This window comes from Trichechus manatus, unplaced genomic scaffold (assembly GCF_000243295.1).
Source record: "Trichechus manatus latirostris isolate Lorelei unplaced genomic scaffold, TriManLat1.0 scaffold00006, whole genome shotgun sequence".
NCBI classification, from domain to species: domain Eukaryota; kingdom Metazoa; phylum Chordata; class Mammalia; order Sirenia; family Trichechidae; genus Trichechus; species Trichechus manatus.
In genome coordinates, this window is record NW_004443942.1 from 17904322 (window position 1) to 17930917 (window position 26596).

The 26596-nt window shown below is 37.1% G+C and overlaps 1 protein-coding gene across 3 annotated transcripts in view; it reads left to right on the plus strand.

Moving 5' to 3' along the window:
* Positions 1-26596, plus strand: part of ANO3 (anoctamin 3) — a 508791-nt gene that overhangs the window by 427113 nt on the left and 55082 nt on the right. For all 3 annotated transcript variants that reach the window (XM_023737820.1, XM_004369722.2, XM_004369723.2), the window contains 3 exons: positions 23483-23565; positions 23995-24135; positions 24743-24907. In XM_023737820.1, the coding sequence (XP_023593588.1) occupies positions 23483-23565; positions 23995-24135; positions 24743-24907 (389 nt within the window). The remainder of the gene's footprint in view (positions 1-23482; positions 23566-23994; positions 24136-24742; positions 24908-26596) is intronic.

A 26596-nucleotide genomic window follows, 5' to 3' on the forward strand; every position in this document is an offset into this window, starting at 1 on the left:
GTTTGGTTTGGTTTTTACATATTCCCTTAATTTCTGTTTATCTGGAAATGTCCTAATTTCACCATCATATTTGAGCGAGAGTTTTGCAGGATATATTATTCTTGGGTGGCAATTTTTTTTTCTTTCAAGGTTTTATATATGTCATCCCATTGCCTTCTTGCCTATGTGGTTTCTGCTGAATAATCTGAGCTTAGCCTTATTGTTTCTTCTCTGTATGTGACTTTTTGTTTTTCTAGAGCTGCTCTCAGGATTCTTTGTTTGTCTTTGGTTTTGGCGAGTGTGATTATGATATGCCTTGGTGACTTTCTTTTGGGTTCTAACCTGTATGGGGTTCGTTAAGCTTCTTGGATGGCCAGCTTTTCATCTTTCAAGATATTGGGGAAGTTTTCTGTCAGCAGTTCTTCAATGATCCTCTCTGGGTTTTCTGTTTTTCTCCCCCTGTTCTGGAACTCCAATCACTTGAAGATTTTTGCTTTTGATTGTATCCCACATAATTCTCAGGGTCTCTTCATTTTTCTTTGTTCTTTTTTCTGAGTTTTCCTCAAACAGAGTTGTAGCTAAGTATCTGTCTTCAATTTTGCTGATCCTGTCTTCCACCATTTCAAACCTGCTCCTCAGCCTTCTTTGACACTGTCTATTTCTAAAATCTTGTTGTTTATCTTTTGGATTTCTAATTGTTGTTTTTGTATGATTTCTAGTTGTGAATTTATTTTTGCATTTTGTTTCTTCATTATTTTCCTTAATTATTCCATTTTTTTTGTATTTTCCATGAATTTTTCTGCCTTTTCCATGAATTTGTCTATTTTTTCCTCATTTTTGTCTGCTTTTTGCTTCAACTCTTAGATAGCTCTGAATATTAGAGATTTAAATTCCCTAACAGGTAGTTCTAGTGCCTTTTGTTCTATTGGAAAGTCATTTGGTGTTTTATTTTGGACACCTACTGGAACCATCCTGTCCTGTTTTTTAAATGTTTTGATATTGTCTTCTGTCTTCAGAGCATTTGTAGTTATTTTCCTCATTTATTGATTACAGATTTGTTTGTTCCGTTCTGCTTTTTTGTTTTATTTGGCTATGTCTGAGCAGGCGAGCTGTGTGTTCTTTGTTGTTTGCTCGTCTGTAGGCACAGTAATTTTTGCCTCCTTCTCCAATTGGCAGGGTCAGTTGCTTAGGTATGGTACTGCAGGGCAGGTATAGTGAAGAGGAGTTGCTGGGATGGGTTGTTTGTGGCACTTACTATGACCACCAGGATGGGCCAGTAATCAGTGCAGGGCAGGTTCTTGTAGGCCATGCCTGGGCTGCTTCATGGTGTGATGCTCAGTGCACGGTGCAGGTAGGCAGGATGGAGGGGGGAGATTGCGATGTGTGGAGCTAAGATGGGTATGGGAGAGAGAGGAGAGAGAAATAGGAGCCAAAACCATAGAAACAAAAAAGAGTGCTAGAGGAGCTTGCCGTTGGAGTGGAGAGATGAGAGACTATGAAATGGAGAAAAACGAAAAGGAGAAGAAGAAAAAATAAAAGAGTAAAATTAATAAAAATTAGAAAGAAAAAAGAAAAGCTCCCAGGGATCCCACCAGTGCAGCTGTGAGTTCTGGGGAAGTTGCTCCCAGTCCATGAAGTGCAGCCTGGCTAGAAGGGATAGAGGTGTCACTCAGCGCTAAGGTATTCAGGGGACAGGAAGAGAAGGAAAGTATAGAGAGACAAGAAACTGAGTAATGAAGAAAGACAAAAAGGGAAAAGAAAAGAAAACAAATAAAAAAAAGAACAAGAACCCCCCCCAAAAAAACAAGAAAAAAGAAATGCTCTCAGAGATCTCTCTGCACATCTGCGCAAACTGAGGGGCTATGTCCCAAGCCTTGCAGTAGTGCATGGCTACGACAGGCTCCCAGTTTGAGAAAATAAAAAGAAAACAAACCAACAAACGATCCAAAACTTTCAAAAAAAAAAAAAGAAAGCCCTGTGATCCCACCAGCATGGCAGCACGGGCCAGGAAGCAGTTTCACATTCAAGCAGCATTTCACAGCCTTTCAGGAGGAAGCAAAGATGGCGCATGGAGCCAGGTATTTGAGAGAAAGGAGGGGAAAGTGGTAAGAGGTAAGGAAGAAATCTAAAGAAGCAGAAAAAAGCAACACCAGCAGCCAACAAATGGCACTTAGGGAGCAGGCCAGTGAAGGTCGGTGGAATGCAAGTGACACTGGGGTGAAGCTGGTGCTTCCCGGCCAAGAGACTGTGGCTGCAGGAAGCAGAGGAGGCCAAGTGGGGGTAAAGAAGGTTGAGGGGTGGAAAGCATATATCGCTCATTACCAGTTGTTCTGTCTCCTGCTGGAAGCTCTGTGAAGCTGCTTTCTTGCACCACCTGTTCGCTGATCTCTGATAGGAGTCCAAGATGGCGGATCCATGCTGCGTTAGCTGATAGGGGACCTCTGCATGTATCTGTCCTCGCTCTCTGTTCTCTGTCAGATTCTATTTCATTCGGTGCTTGGCTGAATTCTTTATCTCTTCATTTGATGTTTAGGGTTTCAGGATTGCTGTTTTCTCTGTTTGGCTTAGTTTTTCGGATCTTTGCTGTAGAAGGACTGCGTGGTGCTTCTGCCTATAGTGCCATGTTGCCCGGAAGTCCTCTATCTTTGGATTTTAAGTGCTTCTCTCATGCTTGATGATTTGTCACAGTGGAGCAACTTACATATATCTATAATATATCCTGATATACTCTTATTCTTCAAAGGTTTTAGCAAACAGTCCTTACTTGAGGATCCCTAAGGTTTTTGAGATCTAGCACATTGCTAAATTAGTATTTTCCATGCCCTCTGTTTATCACTTAAGAAAACTCTACTTAAAAAAGAAAGGCAAATGGACATACAAGAACATTTGTAGCAGCCTTTTCTTGAGTTTCCAACCTAAATGTCCAGCAGTAACAGATTGCATAATACATTGTGGGATATTTATACAGTAAAAATTAACAAATTACAGCTAAAAGCAACAACATGTATGAATCTCACAAACATCATGTAGAACTTTAAAAGTCACTCATTTTGACTGATTCCATCTATATAAAGTTCAAAAACAGGCAAAAAACAGTAATGCTAATTGTCTTCATGAACAATTGCCTCCTTTGCTGTGAGACCAGAATTGGATGGTGACTGGCTGCCATTATTGAACATTTTGATCACAGATTCTGTAGAAGACTCCTGATCAAAAGAGGGAAAATGCAGAACAGAATTTCAAATTCTCGTAGACTCCAGACTTTCTGGAGCCATGGAGGCTGGATGAACCCCTGCAACTGTTGCTCTGAGACAATCTTTAAACCTGAAACCAAAAACATCCCCTGAAGTCTTAGTTTAGATTATGTAGTAAAAAAGGTCTGCCTTGAACATTATGCTTTTTTAAGATATATCTATATGGGTTCAAATTGACAACAGCAATGCTAAAGATTAGATAGGAAACTTAAGGAGCAGTTGGTTGATGTTAATGGGGGAAGAACAACTCAGAAAAGGAGGGTGAGAATGATTGCACAACTCAAAGAATGTAGTCAGTGTCTCTGAATTGTACTTGTAAAAATGGATGAATTTGTGTATGTTTTTCTGTGTATATTCTCAACACAACAATAAAATAATAATAATAATATTCAAAGTCAAAAATGTGGTAACCGCAGGAAGGAAGGAGACAGTGTTAACTGGGATGGGAACAAGGAAGGGGATTCTGGGCTAATGATGATATTACTTTTCTTGCCCTATTAGTGATTGCATGCGTATTTGTTTTGTTCATAATTCTGTTTGTTTATATATCATGCAGTTTTCTGTGTAACCAATAAAATTGGGTTTATGTCATAAAAAGTGTTAACATAATTGCAAAATACATTATTATTGTGCATTTATTATATCCAAGGTGTTATACATTTTCTCATTTAATTCTTACCAAAAACAAACAAAAAGACAATGAGGAAGAGATTATTAATCCCATTTTACAGATAATTAGTTCATGCAAAAAAGTATAACTTGCCTAAGGTTACACAGCTAGTAACTAAGAGAGTTAGGATTCAAACCTTGGCATGCCTAAGTTAAAGCTAGTAATTATTCATCTATGTTAACAGAGGTTGCAAAGAAAAACAGAATTTGGTACTTAGCTGCTTTAGAATTCCCCCATTATTATTTTTTTAGCACATCTACTCCAAATTTTATGATTTTAACCAAAAAAACTTATAATCCCAATTTTTTAAACACTGGAAAAATATGGCTTTCTAACTTACGTATCTCTCAAAACATACTGAGTACACTTTTATCCTAATTTAAGAAAATTCCAACAACTGTCTCTTGTGGCTTCTAAATAGACACTTTTATACCGTAGCTTACAGATTAACAGAACATGAGTGATTATCCCCAAGACCTATAGTTCACCACTAATCCTTTAAACTGACGCCTCCTATAGTGCATTTAAATACAATTTAGTTCAACTGAAAAATGTTTATATTCACTTTTTCAGAAACATCTTTCTCCTATGAGCTATATCAGGTTCATAGCAAACATTATAGCCTTTGAGTGTCTACTGCAAGTAATCCAGTTAGTTTTATGAATAGTCCTTGACCCCCTCTCTTAATGTTCTTATGAGGTTTGAGTTGCTTTCCCTAAAACTAGGTATTCCGGTTTTCTCTTCCAAATAAAATGGTCACCAGAGAGGTACAAAATATCCTTAGCTCTTCTTCTAGTTTTCTCATACTTTTGCATGAGGAGCATGGCAGTGAGCTTTCATTCCTTCCCCATAAGAAGAATCCACATATTATGAATCAACAAAATGAGTCTTGCTGCTCCTGTTTCACCTTGCCTGTAACATTGAACCATGAAGGGGGTGTCTACCCCTTACCTCAGCTTTTGATGGTAACCTGAAAAGCTAGGGCACCTCAAATGAGCCAAGCATTCTGTTATTACCTATAATTTATCTCCTAGGAAAAGGAGAGAAAAGGAAGAGAGGGAGAGGGAGGTATGTTGTGAATACTGTTTACAGTCTATTCAAAAATCAGTGCAACTGTGAGTAAGGCTTTTGTGAATAATGATTTATTCTTCTTGTTCTTGCATTTCAGTTGGGTACAGCTTTACTTTTGCTTCCTGGCTTCAAAGAGAACCAGGTTAAACCTCTTACTAGGGTCTCTTTCATCTTAAAGAGGTAGAAATAGCCAGAAATTTGAAACCATCAGCTATTATGAACCCCTGCCCTGGAATTTTGCTGAAGCAAGGATCAGGCAATTTTTATTAAATTTGACCCCATCCTGCACACTGTAAAGCAGCAAAGACTAATAGAGGTAGTATATATAACCCAGGGGACAATAAATGATATCTATATTCTTTTTGCATTTTCGTCTCAGGGACACTCCATCTCTAGAGTTCAAATCTTTAAGTTATATTGTATGCTTCCTATGTGAAGTTACGCTACATTGTGGTTGGCTTGCTTGTGTGTGCCAAAGTTCGTCTGTCACCCAGCTGCAGTGTGTGGGGGGAGGTATAAAGGTGGGGTAAAAGAAAAGGGAACTTGTAGAGGGACAAAATATCAGGAGAACCAGGTAAATTGTAATGAGAACACCTAAGTGGAATTTTCAGGATGTAAAAAAAGATGTCACCTTGAGGACTAAGGTCTGCCTGACCCAAGCCATGGTATTTTCATTTACCTCATATGTATATGAAAGATGGACAATTAATAAGGAAAACCAAAGAAGAATTAACGCCTTTGAATTATGGTGTCGGTGAACTGTATTGAATATACTTCCAGAAGAATGAACAAATCTGTCTTGGAAGAAGTACAGCCAGAATGCTCCTTAGAAGCAAGGATGGTGAGACTTTATCTCACATACTTTGGACTTGTTATCAGGAGGGACTAATCCCTGGAGAAGGACAACATTTTTGGTAAAGTAGAGAGTCAGTGAAAAAGATGAAGAGCCTCAATGAGAGGATTGACACAGTGGCTGCAATGATGGGCTCAAACATAGCAAAGATTGGGAGGATGGCACAGGACCAAACAGTTTTTTGTTCTGTTATACATAGGGTCACTATTGAGTGGGAACCGACTTGATGGCGCCTAACAACAACGACAAAAGAGGAATAAAAACCGGTTGCCATTGAGTCCATGGGTGGTGCAAACAGTTAACACACTTGGCTGCTAACCAAAAGGTTGAACTTTGAGTTCACTCAGAGGTACCTCAGAAGAAAGGCCTGGCAATCTACTTCCAAAACATTAGCCATTTAAAACTCTCTGGAGCACAGCTCTACTCTGACATACATGGAGTCACCATGAGTCAGAATCAAATCCATGGCAACTGATAACTGATAAAACAGAGGAATAGAGCTAAAATCATTGCAAACTTCAAAAACTTCTAAGGATACAATTATTATAAAGGCAAGAGAAAAGAGGAAGCTTTCCAGCCACTTTATGATACCTTAAATACAGACGCTAAACTTTTGTATATATATTGAAATATTTTTATTGTTTCTAGTATTTAACAACTTTTAAAGTGTACATTCAGGGTGAGTGAAATTCACTATTTTTTAAAACAATTCCACTTCACAGAGAGAATGCACACTATTTTCTCCCCTCTCTTTGTTGTTGGCTCTGAAAGAGATGGTTTCACATTACTACTTTTGTATGGAGGGCTGCAGGAGCTGACTACCAAAACACACACACACACACACACACACACACACACACATTAATCCTCCCCAAAGCCTGCCCGTTAAATGAAGTAAACCTGAGCATAATTTTGCTTCCCCTTAAATGCATAAAATAATTATTCTGCTTAGCTACCTTGCTGTAACTGAGTCATACCCATTTTATGCCAAGCTTTAAAAATAAGGAGATGCCCTGGTTTGCATCATTTAATCAACACACGTAAGAGAAGAGAAATACTGGTCATTCTAAACTCAATTCATATTAGAAACTTCAAATGAAAACATCAGTGCACAGACACTAAGGCATCGTATAAAAACTTGTTTCCATAGTGAAATAACGAAAGACATTGTACTACTTTTCTCCCAGTTGTTTTTGATCATTTTTTTGTTATAAGTCTTTGGCTGCCGGTTAAGACAGATGAGTTTCCTTTCTCTTTGTCGTAGGGAAACTCAGACTGACCAGTAGCCAGTAGCTCCGGCAGAACTTGAGTGTTACTCTGACTGGCATGTCCAATCATGGACAGTATTGTGCTTTCCTTAAACAAAAGAGCTGCAGTAGTGGAGAACATAAGGAATTATGCTTCTTAAAATGCTTTTTTTTATTAGAAGATCTTGGAAGGGGTGAGAAGACTACCTACGCAGACAGTAGGATTTTTCCTGAGGACTTTAGACCTATTATTTCACTTTTAATTGATTGAAAAACAAAGAAAATTTTAAAGAGAAAGGAAAACATGGCTTTCCTTCAGGAAAAAATGGCAGAAGTGTGTAACCATCATTTGTATTAAAAGACTTAGGTATGCAGGTAGGTATACATAATCTGTCCATGAAATATAAGTGGAATGTCACACTCCCTGCCAACTTGGGAGTATTTAGTCAAAAGCTTCAATACTTAAATAATTAGGAGGATGAGTGCCAGGCTTAAGGACCCAAATTCCCCAGCATGGGGTTTTCAGCCCTCTGTTACATTTACTATCTTTAGGAACAGTCTCTATGGATCAATTGCTATAGAAAGTAGGTAAATGGGAAATCACCATCTCTTTAATAACGGGAGTCATCGTAGCTACAGACTGAGAATATTTTTAAGAAACTGTATATCTCTTCATTCTGTGGGATGTCTTTGATAGTAACTGATTTAGCCTTTTAGATTGCTAGACATGTGCTCACATCAAGGTAAGTAAAATATATGTACAACATTTTGCCAACTTTTAAATTAAGAACATTTTTTGCAAAAGGTATATAGAAGCTTATAATTCATTGTATTGCAGGTGGTTTCTCGAAGCTATCATATTGTAATACTTAAAGCAAGCACTTTTAAACCCAAATGAATCCCTGAAATCTAAGTATTCAGACAATTTATATTCATGCTGCCATTTCTGCTTGAAATATTTTGAAACTTTCACTAAAATCAATCTTAAGGAAATTCTATCTCGTAATCACATACATTTTAAACAAGGATTTCATTTAACTCTTCAACTGGTTTCATCATCTCGCAAATTTGGCAGTAATTCTTAAAGTTAACGCAATTAAAAATGCAAATTCTCATTTGGAAGGAAAATTACTTAATGAAACAATTACCTGGCTTTACAAGCGTCTCCACAGCTACTTGCCAGAGCGTTCTGTCAGAAGTTGAGGCTGCTTTGATTCTCTCTTGGTTAATAAATTGGAGAGAGACAGAGAGAGAGAGGATCCAAAACAACCCAGCACACACACACTTACCTTCAAGTCTAGGAGCTATTTACACACAGGAACTGAAATATGACAGTTGATCACAGCTGTCCTGGTCAGAGTGAGTCTGCTGTGCATTAGAGAAAACAGATGGGTTAAGTGTGACAGTGTCACCCTGAGCAGGAAGGCACCAGAGAAACAAAATTAGGTGGGTCTGGTTATATCGTGCTTGTGTAATAAGAGCACCTAAGAACCTGACTGACCTGCTTCTCAACTGTCAGCATTAAGGTATCACCTCATTGAGTCCTTTAAAAAAAAAAAAAAAAAAAGAAAAACCCAACCCTCCAGCTTTCATAGGTTGATCCTTTTTTACTTTAAAAAAACAAACTCATTGCCGTCAAGTCGGTTCTGAGGCTAATTCTCTTCCGCGGTGGTAAAAGAAGGGGCATCCATTTCTTGCCTGGTAGTCAGAAGTGAAACCCGAAGTGAAAAAAGAACGGGGAATTTGTTAAACTCCCCTGTTGTATCAGGAATTTCTGAAAGATCCCAGGTTCCCCCTTGGAAGGTGAGGAAACCAAAGTGAGTCCTGCCCTACACCTGTTGCTCTATGCCCGGAGTTGTTCTCCTGACACATAAAAAATATTTCCTTTCTCATAGCAGTTGTTCTATTCACGTACTTAAAAGCAAACAGTGAAAATGTAGTGGAGTCTGTAGTGAGGGATCCTGTCCACGGTGCCATGAAAGTAGTTTTATAAAATGTTGCATTTAGCACAGAGTGAATTAATCTATGCTGGGATCCTTGAAAAGGCTGTGAAGCGTTAAGTTAGAAATAATCACCAGGACAGAGATCAGGTTTCTTGCTGAATTTTAGGAGTTTGGGAGTAACTGGGGCCTGTGGGAGAATGGCCACATGATCGTGAGTCGTCCTGGGAGCCTTCTAGATTAAGTAGTTTCATCCAGTGTTCGCTTCGTGTTTACTCGGGGTTTAGAAGCTGGAAAATTTCAGAAGTGCTCCAGTAATGCTTGATTAAATGTTAGAGTTGAATAACAACCTGGCACACGTCCCTCACTTTCTTTCACGGCATATGAAAGAGAGAAGAGTGAAACTGCTCTTTTTGGAATTTTCTGGACATCAGTATTTGGGGACTGGCGCCAAGGTCTGTTCAGCTCAGTAAGCCTGGGGTTCATACTTGGTTTCTGTTGTGCAAGGAGATATGTTTCCAACTGTTGAGAGAAAAACGAAACTTTAGCTAAGATGCAGGAGCTAGTAAGCTTTAAATTGAAAGCAAAGAATTGGCCCAGTTAATTGGCCCCTGGAAAAAGCAGGGTAATTCTATAGTATAAAATTTTCTGACACCCAAAGGGTCCTTGAGAATGTGATTAAAAATTAAACCAACCCCTAAAAAATAGGATATTTAAACTGTATTTTTATCGGTATTAAGAGAAGCAAGTTAAATTTAATCAACTTCTTACTAAGCAGTAGCTTAATAGAACTCAGTTGGTTATTTTCAAATCAGCCAATCCCCAGAAAAAAATCCAATTTAAAAAATATATATATATTTTATGTCTGTACTTTGAGAATTATGCATGAATTGAGCAGGGTTGTGTATACCATATATTGAGAAATTTTTTTAGGTATATGTAAGAATATCCTTACCCCTTTCTAATGTCACTGTAGTAATTATGCCCTATACCAGGCATGGAAATCACAAGGGACTTTTGCTACAACTCCTCCTCGATTGTTTTCATTTCATAACAGTCAAAGCTAATTTCCCACGATCCTCTTTCCTGAAGACACTAACTGTGGCCTCAGAATCCTTTTCATCACTGCCTTCCAGACAACCATAACCAGTTTATTAGGACTAACCCCAGAAATAAACTCTATTTGTCCTCTCTGTCATGAGCACTTCTGAAAATAAAATCATAAAATTAAAATGATACATAAGTTTTATGTATTATTTGTTATTTAGCTCACTTAGTAATAATCACAAACCTTTGTGAAGTCACCTGAGTGGAAAAGCAATTTCTTGCCAAACATGTTTCAATGAAATGTACTTCCTGGTCAATACCGTATTCTAGGTGAGACCAATCCCCTTTCAGACCTTACTTCCCCAGAGAAATTCAACAATAAGGGATAATTACCTAGCAATTTCATCAGTTAAGCCAGTTGAGATGACCATTATGCAATGCTTATAAAATTTTCTTTTGTACTTACCTACTATGGTGCCTTTCACATGGTGCTCTTCAATTGCTTGACACCCATTTAAGTCTCACAATACATATTGGGAGAAGAAATACCTCGTCTTGGTCTAAAATGGCTGAACTACTCATAAGTGGAGTTTCCACAGCATGAAGGCACATTACTGTCACTAATGAATCTGAAAACAAAATCAGAAAGTGGATCGGGATCATGCCTCCAGTAAAATCAAAATATTGCTCTGGATCCAAAATGGTATCTTTTTTACAGGCCCTATAGCATCGCATACCTGATGCTGATGTGATAACCTCTGCTTAACAGAGGGCATTGCCCTAGAATTCCCTTAGCTTCAAAATGGAAGTTTTAATCTTCCCATAAAGTTATAGTTACATGAAGAAGATCATATTTATTATACCTGTGAGGTTTAAAATTAACATTACCTAAAGAATTTGGCCTTTGTCTTTGGTTCCTGAGAGAGAACTCTAAAGCCTTAGAATTTCCTGAATAATTGAGGTGCCTTTGTTATTTATAGGCCTGCAGTCCACAATTCAGTGTTTATGCAAATAAAGTGACTCAGGTGCAGGTGGCTAGGCCAGAAAGACTACCACCTCAAATCAGCCAAAGTTAGGGAAGGGTTGGGGGCATGACACAATCAATCATGTTTATGTAAAAAGACCCCAGTAAAGGTTCTGGGCACCAAAGCTCCATGGGTTTCCTGGTTGCTGAAAAACATGGATGCATGTAAGAAGGTAGTGAGTGCCTTTTTGTGACATGGAAACTCTGTGATGGGAACCCTCCTAGATTTCGCCCTTTGCATCTCTTCATTTTTATCTTTTTTACCATAATAAAACAGTAATCATAAGTATAGTACTTTATGTGAGTGCTGTGATTCATTCTAAGGAATTATTGAACCCAAGGGAGTAGTGCAAACCAGCAGGCCAGCGGTGGAGTGCCCTAAGAACCCCTGAACTTATGGCAGGTATCCTGAGGGGTCAGTGGGAATCCCTAAATTTGTAGCCAGCAGTTCAGAAGTGAAGGGAGCCCTAAGGACTCCGAAGTGTGTAATTGGTATCCTAAAGGGCTAGTGGAAAACCTTGAATTTACAGTCAGCAGATCAGAAGTGAGAATGTTGTGGGGACTCTCAACCTTGAAATTTTGGATAGAATTGGCAGTCTAAAGGACTTTGCTCTTTATCATGAGAGATCTGAGCTAGCTCCTGGTGGTTCATGTAAGAGGAAGAAGTGCTGCATGTACAGCTGGTATCAGAACAGAAGTAGTACAAAGAGGAACAGGAATGATAATAGATTAATACTGATTTTGATTTCCACACAGTTTGTTGTCAGAAAAGTGGTATTTGATTTTTCCTCACAATGTTATATGACTTAACAGGTAAAAAAGATAAAAGATCGTATGTTAAATGATTACTAGCATTCATGAGAATCATCCTTCTATTCCTTTCTAACAAAATATTGAATGAAATTAAATGTTATAATCCTAAAATTATGTTCCATCAATTTCCATTTTATGTATAAAGAATATCACTGAAGTATCCTCAAGTAATATAATCATAATGTTATTTATTTTATTATTAACAACATATTCCTTTGTTGCCTAAAATAACCATATCCATAGGGGGAGACAAAAGATGAATCCAGTTTACATCCTGTTTCAAACTCATAACCTGCTATCAATGAATTTGATCTATGGAAACAGATTTCCTATGTGATCCTCAACCCTGACTTCATATCAGAAATAGTCACGCAGCTTTAAAAAGGTCCATATGCCCAGGTCCAGCTCTGGTTATGCACATTTTGTTAACGTTTGTCTTAAATTCTACAGATGTTCTCATGAGCAGCCAGATTTGAGAACAACTGGCATAACAGACGTGTGTGTGTTTATGACACAATCCATATTAAAGCAGAGGAAGGAGTTATTTTTGAGATTCCGCATTCTCGCGCTCCTCATATTTTCATGATGTCAGAAGATATAGAAAATAAAAAACTTTGTTTCCAAATAATATTGCTGCTTTGTTCAAAAAAAAAAGGAAAGAAATATTGAAGACCTTTTGCCAAATACAAAAACATTTCTGTAGAACAACTCAGTTTTGGGATCACTTATCTATATTCTCCTCCATCATTACTTTTTCAGACATGTATGTGTGATCTCAGTGAATCCACATAATCTAATTTGTAGCCCTAAGGTTACTTGTAATTAGTACATCTGGAATCAAAGTTAAGTAAAGAAAGCCTGTCTTCCACACCGGTTTGTTAAAACTTGTTTGCTAAGCTTTGCTCTGTGTTATAAGTAGTGTAACTAGAAAATGCTCCCCATGGTTCAATTTGATTACTTCCCATACTCATGTCCTTCGCACTCTTCTGCTTATATCCAACTCATCTGTCTTTAAGGCCTAGCTCAAATGCTACCTCTTTCATAAATAAGTACAGTAATAATTATTATTATTTATAACCTTTATATTTTATAGAGCATTTTTACATAATTCATGTTTGGTTCTATAATGTTACTGTGCTAGGTATTTGTAGAATTATTCTTATTTTAGATACAAAACTTTTGGTTATAGATGTTATGTTATTAGCAAGATCATACAGTATTTATGGACTAAAGCAAGGAGTAGAACCTAAGTCAACTTAATTAATTTCCCTTTTTTTGTGACTCTCCTATTTTCTTTTACCTTTCCTACCAACTCTCTGTTCACAAAAGCTGGAAACATTCTCAACTTTAATTTACCCAACACTTGATCTCTGCTTTCTCTTGGCATTTTCTCTACTAGTAAAAAACCTCCTCCAGGGTAGGATTTATATCTGATTTAGTCACAGAACATAGAGGATAAGGCTATGCTTAAGAGGAATAATAACAATAAAGGCCAACAGTTACCATGCTACTGATTATGGTGAATGCTATGCAAGCATTCTTTCATTTCATCCTCACAGAAATCTCATAGCAGGCATTATCATTATGCACATGGTTGTTGCTGTTGTTAGGTGCTCTGGAGTGAGTTCCGACTCGTAGCAACCTTGTGTACAACAGAACAAAACGCTGACCCGTCCTGCGTCATCCTCACAATCATTGTTATGCTTGAGCCCATTGTTGCAGCCACTGTGTCCTCACCATCTCATTGACAGTCTTCCTCTTTTTCACTGACCCTCCACTTACCAAGCATGTTGTCCATCTTCAGGGGCTGGTCCCTCCTGATAACATGTCCAAGGTAGATGAAACAAAGTCTCACCATCATTGCTTCTAAAGAGCATTCTGGCTGTACTTCTTCCAAGACAGATTTATTCGTTCTTTTGGCAGTCCGTGATATATTCAATATTCTTTGCCAACACCTAATTCAAAGCATCAGTTCTTCTTTGTCTTCCTTATTCATTGTCCAGCTTTCACATGCATATGAGGCAATTGAAAATACCATGGTTTGGGTCAAGAGCACTTTAGTACTCAAAGTGATAGCTTTGCTTTTGAATACTTTTAAGAGGTCTTTTGCAGCAGATTTGCCCAATGCAATATGTCCTTTGACTTCTTGACTATGGCTTCTATATATGTTAATTGTGTATCCAAGTAAAATGAAATCCTTGACAACTTCAGCAGCCCTGGTGGCGTAGTGGTTAAGAATTTGGCTGCTAACCAAAAAGTTTGGCACTCAAATCCACCATTCACTCCTTAGAAACCATATGGGGCAGTTCTACTCTGTCCTTTCAGATCGCTATGAGTAAGAATCAACTCGACGGCAGTGAATTTGGTTTTGACAGCTTCAGTATTTTCTCTGTTTATCATGATGTTGCTTATTGGTCCAGTTGTGAGGATTTTTGTTTTCTTTATGTTGAAGTGTAATCCATACTGAAGGCTGTGCATCTTCGTCAGTAAGTGCTTCAAGTCCTCTTCAGTTTCAGCAAGCAAGGTTGTGTCATCTGCATAACGCAGGTTGTTAATGAGTCTTCCTCCAATCCTGATGCCCTGTTCTTCTTCATATCGTACAGCTTCTCAGATTATTTGCTCAGGATACAGATTGAATAAGTATGGCGAAATGATACAAACCTGACACACGTTTCTTGACTTTAAACCACATGATATCCCCTTGTTCTGTTCGAACGACTGCCTCTTGATCTGTGTACAGGTTCCTCATGAGCACAATTAAGTGTTCCGGAATTCCCATTCTTCTCAATGTTATCCATAATTTATTATGATCCACACAGTCGAATGCCTTTGCATAGTCAATAAAACACAGGTAAACGTCTTTCTGGTATTCTCTGCTTTCAGCCAAAATCCATCAGACGTCAGCAATGATATCCCTGGTTCATGTCCTTTTCTGAATCTGGCTTGAATTTCTGGCAGTTCCCCGTGGATGTACTGCTGCAACCGCTCTTGAATTATCGGCAGCAAAATTTTACTTGCATATGATATTAACGATATTCTTCGATAATTTCCACATTCTGTTGCGTCACTTTTCTTTGGAACGGACACAAATATGGATCTCTTCATATTTGGCCATGTAGCTGTCTTCCAAATTCCTTGGCATAAACAAGTGAGTGCTTACAACGTTGCATCTGTTTGTTGAAACATCTCAATTGGTATTCTGTCAATTCCTGGAAACTTGGCTTTACACCAATGCCTTCAGTGAAGCTTGGACTTCTTCCTTCAGTATCATTGGTTCTTGATCATATGCTACCTCCTGAAATGGTTGAACATCGACCAGTTATCCGCATTACATAAGAGAAAACCAGTACTTTAAAATTTTGAAATAATAAGCTCAAAATCACACCGATAGCAATTAGGGGATCCAATTTAAAACCCTAAAGTCAATCTCAACCTGAAACCTTTCTCCTAATCCTTATAAACAGCACCTTAATAAATATATGACTGATTGAGAAAAAAAAAGGATGAATAATACTAATGTATCAAACATGGCAATGTGGATTTATTCACTTTAACCAAAGATTGGTAAAATTTATCCTGTTCCAGAGAGACCTCTCTAGCAGTAGGCTATAGGAGTCATTGCCTTTCGTTCTTATTTCTGTTCAAACTCTTACTATTGATTAAAGACATGAAAGCCTTATTTAACATAGTTTAGGATGACAGCATGCCAGGAAAGATAATTATTCTGAAAATATATAATCACAGAGAGCACACTGTTCTAAATCATTTGCAGGACGTTGACTGACCTGGAGTAATCAATGTCTCAGAAGTTGGGAAGATGTGGGAGATGACTGCAAAGGCTATACCCATGACTCTAGCAGTATGAGAGTCAGAATCTGAGGGTCGAGGGATGTTGTGGAAATTTTGGGCTCCTTGAAGACATGATATAAAGAGGACTAGGAGGTAAAATGATATTAGTCCTAATTAACCCAGTTGTGAGTTCTAAGAGCAGGGAAGTGTGTTTGTAGGATATGGGAGTGGGGGCATCTTGCCAAGATGGAGAGTTCTGGGCTTCCTCTAGATTCCTGCTGATAGAAGAATAATTTTGTAGTGAAGCTTCTTATTCTTAGCACCCAAGAACATCTGCAAACCTTCAAGTGACAGCCTGCTGGGGAATACTATCGCTTCTCAACAAGTACAGGACATTTTACAGTGCAGAGGTGCCATAACTGATTCATTCCTGTATGATGAATGGAGTACAATGTTACACAAATTTTCTACTTTCAAAACCCCAATCTCATTATAGAGTCTAATCTCTTTAGACAACTGTTGCCCAATTTATCAACTACATAATCTATTTTTATATTATCACAATTTATTAAACAAAGTTATAACCAGACATCAATCTAATAAAATGGCAAAACTGGCAGATTAATAATATTATGAATTACTTTGTCACCTTTATGAAAAAAATCCAAGTGAGTTATTAATGCTTTCTAAAAAAAATTAAAGACATATAATGAGAAAATCCTAACATATCTAATTTAGCTTTTTTCTAGTTAGAAATGTTATAGTTGCTAAATGGTAACCTCAGCAGCAACAGCACACAAAGATTACTTCCTGAGTGTTCTCTGCTCTGAACCGTGACCTGGCGAAGGGGCAAAGTGAAGAGAAAGATGCCTAGGCTAAGTCTGTACACTCTGGAAGAGGAATCTTGATTTGTTCCTTGACTCAAAAGCAGGGGTAGAAGGAAAAGGGAACATATTTACAGTCCGAAGAGGATTTTGAAATCAAATTCGAGGTCAAATAACAATGATAGTCATTTTCTCATCCATTGAGGACTTGCCCATTGCTGTCAAGTCGATGCCAACTCATAGCTACCCTATAGAACAAAATACAACTGCCCCATAGGGCTTGAAGCTGGTGGATTCTAACTGCCAACCTTTTGGTTAGCAGCCGAACTCTTAACCACTGCACCACCAGGGTTCCCACAAGCACTTTTAAACCCTTTATAGAGAACAGAGTAAACATGCTCTGTTTAGCTAATCTAACAGTTCCTAGAAGCTCTTAGCTACAGAAAAAAGATACTTTTGGACTGAATCAGGAGAGAATCCTTAACGGACAACACCTAGGCTTGTTTTGAATCTCTTCCTCTGAATAAGCACGTTAAGCCAGTACAGCTGCCATGGGAGTCAGGGTGACCTGGGGTCCAGAGTCAGGTTTATTTTGGGGTAAGTTCATTATCCTTTCTCAATTTTATTATCCATGCCAGTAAAATATCAATAAAATACTATCTTGCCCATGAGGCTGTTGTGAAGATTTAATGGGGTAACACATGTAAAGAGTTTAAGCAGGATGTCTGGCTAAACAGACATTATTTGCATACATGTATTGATGCATTATAGCTAGTGATGTGGAGGGAATATAGAATTGTTGAGGCCCTCTTTAAGAAAAAGAATACAAAGGTATGATACACAAATCTAGGTACAAAAGTAACCATTTATTTAGAATGAGAGAAATAGTAAATTTACAATTTGAAAAAGCTCCAGAATAGAACAATAACACAAAACACAGAAAAGTAACACTATTTTAATTAACTGCTTGACACATCTTTAAAATACTTGTCCTATATATTTTTTCTGCAATTTTTGATCAACTCTTCATATGACATGTAAAAAAAAATGTTGCGTAGAAAATAATTCTATTTTTCCTCTAAAATAGTTAATTGAAAGTTGTCTTTTGTTGTTCATAGTTTAGAAAAGTTTCTTTGAGCCTCACAATTTGTTATTGCTAACATCATATGCATTTTTGAGATTATTTAAATTTGGGAAAAATGTCTAGTTTTCATTTACGTGTTGAAGTTTTTTATTTTAAATAATATTGTATTGTGTTTTCAGTGAAGGTTTGCACAGCAGTTTAGGCTTCCATTCAACAATTTCTACACAAATTGTTCAGAGACATTGATGACATTCTTCACAATTTGTGAACATTCTCAATATTTCTGTTCTGGTTGTTCCGTTTTATGTTATGAAAATTTTTAAAGAATTTTTCTTAAAGTCGTTTCTGGCCTCAATATATTTCAAATCTTATTTCTCTTTCATTATCAGTGCTGGGCACCATATTTATTTATATTTAATATAACATAATGCTGTTTGTGTGTAGTTTTTTTATTTCTAAATGAATTTTCCTAGAAAAAAAAATGTTGACTCTAATTCCAGAAATGAGTGAAGATGTGCAGTGCTAAGGGTTCAAGTGGTGGCCTTATCAAGTTCCCAGAAACTAGTTATTTGTGTTTTGTTTATTATTTAATGCTTTCAGGGAGGGAGAAGGAGGGGAGGAAAACTGGAAGTGAAGAGTGAGAGAGTGTGACAGTGAGTGAGAGAGAGACAGAGAATTCATGTCCTTAGACAAAGGAAATTTAACAGAACAAGCAGATCTTGACTAACCAGTTTCAGGTAAGGCTCTCTGTGTTAAGGATAGTTCAGTCAAAATGTTCAAAATAGCTGCTTCACACATAATAGACTTCTTATATCTCTATCTACTGCACAGTTACGTAAATAGTTTCATTTATTGCATTTCTGTAAGGTGTAAACCTAAAAAACATTGATTTTCCCCAGGCAGTGAAATTAAAATGCTCCACATTCATGGTCCTTCTGCTGAATGTAGAACTTGTTTAACAAGGTTTCTAGTTCTGCCTCTTGTCCAGTGATGTTGCAATACGATGTGGGAAAAGCACATTATGCCTGAGGATGTTGCTGAAAATAAATCAGGGGAATGAAGGAAAGTCTTAGTAGCCCTTGGGTGCTCTCCAAATGAGCAATCTCAGAGCTGTTGCTCTGATAAAATGTTGTTTCAGCTGGGCCCTCTATTGAGAAGGCTTGAAGCCTTTATCTTTTCTGATGAGAACAATACTTGGAATTCTTTTTTGTTCTCCACACTCAGACATATTTAATTTCACTTGTGTTTGACATGTGCCCTTTTCCTCCATCCCGCATATCAGCCTCTACCTAAAAGTATAGTGGAGTGGTTTTCAAACTGTTTAAGTAATAATTGTTTTTTTTCAAACTAAATTGAACTTGATTGTTTAATATGCAAAATAGATAAAGAAGTGGCTTCTGTGGTGTGGGATCCTCTTTCTTCCCAAGTTTCAAATGAGATTCTGTGGAGCATAATTTGAAAACCTCTGGCATAATGAGAAGAGCCTTAGACAAGAAGTCACAATCACTGGAATAATTTCACTGAACTTAAGAAACATTTATTGAGCATGTTCATTGTGGCAAGCAATAAAATGCCCGGGGAAACAAACAAACAAAAAGACGTTTTAAAAACTTTATCTTTGAGTGTAGGAAAAAGCACATGCAGGAACAAGTGTAATTAAATATTGCAGGTTTCTGGAAAAGGTTAATGATAAGTCTTATCTGTGCCTTGGTTTCTGTAAACTTAAAATGAATAACTTGGAACAAACAACATACAAAATTTAACCACTTTTACATGTATGGCTCTATTAATCTGTTAATTCTGTGTTACTAACTTTTGATCACAAAGGAAAGCTATGGGAGGTGGAGAGTAAAAGATGGAAGTACAATGACTGGGTGCTATATGTGCATCTTTGAAAACTTTTTTTTTTTTTTTTAAATTAAGAAAGGTATGTCATTGTAGTCAGAGAGGCAGGGGTGGACAATATGTTGTATAGTGCTAAGGAGCAGAGTTAGAGTATTATCTTCAGCTTAACCGGAATACTCCTTCCACCTCCATTACTGATATAATACCCACCTTTCCTCTGCAAGCTTACAGCCTCTAATGCTACAGACAAGAGTCAAAAAGATTAGGAAAATGAAAAGTACAAACCCAGGGAACACTACAGAGTTGTCATAAAGATCATATTTTTAATCACTTGGCATTAAAAAATTATTTATTTTCTGAAATTTGGTTTTTGAGATATAATTTACATACAGTGAAATCCAAAGATCTTTGTATGGAGTTTGATCACTTTTAAAAAATGCATAAACTTGTATAACTACCACTCCTGTTAAAGCATGAAATGTCTCCACTTCTGAAAGTTCCCCAGTGCCACTTCCCAGTATTTCTCACGCCTGAAAGTAACCACTGTTCTGATTTTCAAGGTTAGCTATTTTTATTATTAGTTACATTTTTATTAATAGGTTTAGTAGGAATTAGTAAATAGTAATTTCCTTCCTTCCTCCATGTTTGGCATACTAACAAATGACTCTATTCTATAGGCCCCCTTTCTAATTAGCAATTTAATAAAGTAAGAATACGGATTCACTTGAAAGTTTAAATAAATAAGCAGTGAATAAAATGAATATATCTCAAGCTGAGAATGAATTTTTAACAGAAAAGTTAGTACAATATTGAAATTTAAAATAAATAATCCTACTTTCAGAGAAAGATCCAGTGTATCTTCTGTCGTGCCATGACCTTCAAACTAAATTGCACAAAATCCAATTTTCAGTCTCGCTAAAGCAAGATTGTCTTTATTTTTTAGACCTTCTGGGAGGTGTTTCTATCACAACTATATACTGGAAAGAAAAACTAGGAAGAGAAGAAGGCATGTGACACATGTAAACTTCAAGCCTTGAATGAGATCAATGACAATCAGAATTTTACTGAGCATTCTCTGTGTTGTGCACTATGTTAAAGGTTCTGCATCCCAGGCTTGTAGTCACTGCATATAATACTTGCTTATTTCATTCAGTCCTTTTAAAAAAAAAAATTTTATCATAAACCATTTCTAGGTGTTTCTTCCACTATTTATTTCGTCTGTCTCCTCACTTCCCTCTTAAGTCCTAGGACTCCCTGTGGGTAGCAGTGATTATAGTCTGCTATTTTATATGCAGCTCCAGTGTTCGGAGAACTGTGTCTTGCTGCCAGTGGAGTTTGACTATCTCATTTCTTTTAACTACACTCACACTTTTAGAACTTTACAGAAAATCAGTAGACAGTAGTACTTAGAGTCAGCCTGAAAGTAAATACAGGTGTACCTCATTTTATTGCACTTCACAGTTACTGGGTTTTTAACAGATTGAAGGTTTATGGCAACCCTGCATTGAGCAAGTCTTTCCGTGTCATTTTTCCGACAGCGTGTGCTTACTTCCTGTCTCTGTGTCACGTTTTGGTAATTCTCACAATATTTCACACTTTTTCATTATTATTATAGCTGTTATGGTGATCTGTGATCAGTGATCTTTGATGTTACTATTGTAATTGTTTTGGGCCACCACGAACTGCATCCATATAAGACGGCGAACTTAATCAATAAATGTTGTGTGTGTTCTGACTGCTCCACGGACTGGCCGTTCCCTCATCTCTCTCTCTCTCTCTCCTCGGACCTCCCTATTCCCTGAGACATGACAATATTGAAATTAGATCAATTAATAACACTACAATGGCCTCTAAGTGTTGAAGTTAAGGGAAGAGTCGCATGTCTCTCACTTTAAATCAAAAGATAGAAATGACTAAGCTTATTGAGGAAGGCATGTTGAAAGACAAGATAGGTGGAAAGCTAAGCCTCTTGCACCAAACAGCGACGTTGTAAATGCAAAGGAAAAGTTTTTGAAGGAAGTTAAAAGTGCTACTCCAGTGAACACATGAATGATAGAAAAGCAAAATAGCCTTATTGCTGACATGGAGAAAGTTTTAGTTGTCTGGTTTAAGGAAAGAAGCCATCTCTATAACATAGAAGTGCAAGGTGAAACAGCGAGCACTGAGGTAGAAGCTGCAGCAAGTTATGCAGAAGTTCTAGCTAAAAAATTGATGACAGTGGCTACGCTAAACAACAGTTTTTCAGTGTAGACAGAACAGCCTTATATTGGAAGAAGATGCCATCTAGACTTTCATAGCTAGAGGGGAGAAGTTAGTGCTTGACTCTGAAGCTTCAAAGGACAGGCTGACACTCTTTTTAAGGGTTAATGCAGCTGATGACTTTAAATTGAAGCCGATGCTCATTTACCATTCTGAAAATCCTAGGACTCTTAAGAATTATGCTAAATCTACTCTGCCTGTGCTCTATAAGGGGAACAACAAAACCTGGTTGACAGCACATCTGTTTACAACATGGTTTACTGAATATTTTAAGCCCACTATTGAGACCTACTGCTCAGAAGAAAGGATTCTTTCAAAATATTGGAAACCCTGGTGGCATAGTGGTGAAGTGCTACGGCTGCTAACCAAAAGGTTGACAGTTCGAATCCACCAGGCACTCCTTGGAAACTCTATGGAGCAGTTCTACTCTGTCCTGTAGGGTCACTATGAGTTGGAATCCACAGCAACAGGTTCAAAATATTACTCCTCATTGACGATACACTCAATCACTCAAGATCTCTGATGGAAATGTACGAGATTAATGTTGTTTTCGTGCCTGCTAATACAGTATCCATTCTGCAGCTCATGGAGCAAGGAGTAATTTTGACTTTCAAGACTTATTTTTGAAGAAATACATCTTGTAAGGCTATAGCTGCCATAGATAGTGATTCCTCTGATGGATCTGGGCATAGTAAATTGAAAAGCTTCCAGAAAGGATTCACCATTCTAGATGCCATTAAGAACATTTGTGATTCACGGGAGGAGGTTAAAATAACAACATTAACAAGAGTTTTGAAGAAGTTGATTCCAACCATCATGCATAACTTGGAGGAGTTCAAGGCTTCAGTGGAGGAAGTAACTACAGATGTGGTGGAAATAGCAAGAGAACTAGAATTAGAAGTGGAGTCTGAAGATGTGATTGAATTGCTGCAATCTCATGGTAAAACTTTAACGGATGAAGAGTTACTTCTTATGGATGAGCAAAGAAAGTGGTTTCTTGAGATGGAATCTACTCCTAGTGAAGATGCTGTGAACATTGTTGAAATGCCAACAAAGGATTTAGAATATTACATGAACGTAGTTGATAAAGCAACAGCAGGGTTTGAGAGGATTGACTCTAATTTTTGAAGAAGTTCTACCTTGGGTAAAATGCTATCAAACAGCATCAAATGCCACAGAGAAATCTTTCGTGAAAGGAAGAGTCAGTCAATGCTGCAGACTTCATTGTTGTCTTATTTTAAAAAATTGCCATAGCCACCCAACCTTCAGCAACTATCACCCTGATCAGTCAGCAGCCATCAACATCAAGGCAAGACCCTCTACCAGCAAAAAGATTACACTTGCTGAAGGCTCCGATGATGGTGAGCATTTTTTAGCAATAAAGTATTTTTTAATTAAGGTATGTACATTGTTTTTTTAGACATAATACTATTGCACACTTAATAGACTACAGTATAGTGTAAACATAACTTTTATATGCACTGGGAAGCAAAAAAATTCATTTGACTCACTATATTGTGATACTCACTTTACTGTGGTGGTCTGGAACTGAACTCGCAATATCTCTGAGGTATGCTTATAAGTAAATGAACAAATGGATGGATGAATGAATGAATGAATGCCTGAGACCTGCACCTGCCAGGCATTGTGGGAGAGAATAACTAGCCAGATGAAGGAGAAAGAAAATTCAGTGGAATATGGTAGAAATGGATTAGGCTGAAGAAGGAAAGCAATGCTATGCTGTTTGGGTAAAGAATTATTATTATTATTTGTTTATATATAGCCACAGTCTTCCTAGAGTTTTGGAAAAGGAGAAGAAGTATACTAACGTATGCCTGGGACCTGATTGAATGGGAAGAGGAGGAGGTAAGATGTTAGGTAACCAGTATATAAGGAAACTGGGAAATACGTGATGCAAAAATTATTCACTGACAAACATTCCGGCAAGAAACAGCTAAACTCCATAGCATTTCTCTTGATTTTTTTTTTAATAACATGATTTCTTATTTCGTGAACATAATAGAACTCAATGGTTAAGTAAGCAATGTTTCAAATCACTTCTATGATGTTTCCTTCAATTACACTAGTGAAAAAATTTTCTGATTAAAATATAGTTTAAGGTTTCTTTGGAAAATAGTTTACATCTTATTAGAAAAGAAATTTACTTATTTATGAAGATAATATAAAGTATGTCAAATTCTAGGAGCTTTGTATCAACTATTGTTGGAGGCTTTTTTTTTTTTTTTTTTTAAGTTGATGGCTTTGACATTTAGGCAACTTTATTTTCTCTCATAGGAAACACTTCGCCCCCAGTTTGAAGCAAAGTATTACACGATGGAGAGAGTGAATCCCATCACAGGAAAACCTGAGCCACATCAGCCCTTCTCAGACAAAATTACTCGTCTTCTTGTCTCTGTCTCAGGGATATTTTTCATGGTAAAGTATAACGATTAGTGTCAGAATCTAATAGAATTTATTTTCCCCTGGAGAAAGAAGGGGAGTTGTGGCATTCCAGGTTAAAAGTAAGTTCTATGATACCTACTCATTTTGTAGCCCCGAGGAGTCAAGAAACTGTACTTTTATCAATACTTTAGTAATTTGCATACAATTAAACAAAATAGAAATTACAGGAGGTCATGGAGATATGACAGAGGGAGTTTGTGCATATCCTTAAATAAAATAATTTTTGGAAGAAACGGCTATCATCGAAAATAAAATGGAAATAATAGAAATTGCTCTGATGAATTAGGCATATCACATGGGTGTTAAAACGAAGCATTTTATTTGAATGTGGTGATGTGGGCAGATTTTGCATTTTACTGTGACAATTTTGTTAGTAACCAAACCAACTGAAATCTTTATATTATTCATTTTGACTGTAATGTAACTTAATTCCTTAAAGGAGAAAATTAAATTCGTGTATCTTCTCTTGGAATGATAAACACCTCCAGCTCTTGACAGTGGTATATTGGATCTCTGCTTTTGCTTTTAACTTGTTAATGACGCATAATAAGGATGTTTCCTCTGGTCACCCACATTGCAGATTTCTCTGGTGATCACTGCAGTGTTTGCAGTGGTGGTGTATCGCCTGGTCGTCATGGAACAGTTCGCATCATTCAAGTGGAGTTTCATCAAACAGCATTGGCAGTTTGCAACATCTGCTGCTGGTGTCTGTATTAATTTTGTAATTATCATGATGCTGAATGTTGTAAGTGTTTACAATCTTATTTTCCAAAAAGTGAAAAGGGTTGGGTAGGGGAGAGTTCTGTGTTTCCTTTACACTTGGATTATATTCACCCAAAAACCAAAACCAAACCTGTTGTCGTTTAGTGGATTCTGACTCACAGTAACCCTAGAGGACAGAGTACAACTGCCCCGTAGGGTTTCCATAGCTGTAATCTTTATGGACACAGACTGCTGTATCTTTTTCCTGTGGAGTGGCAGGTGGGTTCAAACTGCCGACCTTTCAGTTAGCAGCCAAGTGCCACCAGCGCTCCTTATTCACATTGAAGCTATAATAACAAAGACAGCTCAGTTTAGCAGAAAAGATTTTGCTTATGTGGTTTAGATAATGGCTTTCTGAAATTAAAACCAATTCTAGTTGTATTGTCTTCCTATACTTTGAGTTTATAACCTAGATTAGTGATAATTTCCAGAGTGTCTAGTATTCTGTCTTTCCTTTAATTCTTTCAACAACTCTACAAATTCCCCCTATTATACAAATGAGAAAACTGAGGTTCAGAGAAGTTAAATAACTTGCATATACTAGGTAGGATTATATTTACATCATAAAACAATTTACATGGATAACTGAGCAATGAATAAATAATGAAATTTCTGTCATATATGGGGAACATATATTGGGTTCTAAATGTACATTGACACTGATATTACGTATTTAGTTTGGAGAGACTGGAACCATTTGCTATTTAACTTTCATATAATCCAAAAATCAAACCTGTTGCCCTTGAGTCAGTTCCGACTCATAGGAGCCCTATAGGACAGAGTAGAACTGCCGCATAGGGTTTCCAAGGAGCAGCTGGTGGATTCCAACTGCCGACCTTTTTGGTTAGCAGCTGAACTCTTAAGCACTGCGCCACCAGGGCTCCATCAGGGAAGGCTTTAAGAGAAAAGTGAAGTGTCACTGTGATGAATGAGTAAATTTCAATGTAAGGGTAATAGTTAATATCTTCTATTATATTCTTTTCTTAAGGTTTAGTTTGTAGAAGGAGATTACTATTTATTGTATCTCCAAGTAAGCCATAAATATCTTAATTTATGCCATTGACTCATAGATTAAAGTATACAACAAACACTGAAATAATGAAGTATGAGGACTAGGAGGCCTGCATGGTAGGACATGTATTGTAGTACAGGTTGTTCACTGCACAAAGGCACCCCATTGAGGGGGGAATCATTCACAACATAGACATTATAAATTTTTACATTTATGATGATACACTTAGGTAAAATAGTAAAAGATCTTTTGCTAACAAAATCAGTACATTATGATAGTTTTTCAGTAGAGGCTGGCCCCATTATCTGAGTAAAAGGTGGCTAAGTAGTTGGTTTATTTTTAGATAATACTAGGAGTCAGCCAGTATGATCTTAAATTGCTTTATTTCTTGTCTTTGGTTGGTTGGTTGACATAAAAATGGCTAGTAATAGCCCTGATATCCATGATTTTATAATCTGGTGGTGATAAAGTAAAAGTAGATATCCCAAGTAGATTCCCAATCATAAAACAAATTGGAAAAAAAAATCATTACAAACCAGCAATGCAATCTCATCAAATACACTGTAGTAAAAAAAATTCTTTTCAGGTTTAAATAAAAAGATAATTTTCAGTTGTGTAAATTAATCCAGATTTTAGAAAAAGGTGTAATGTTTCCTGAGC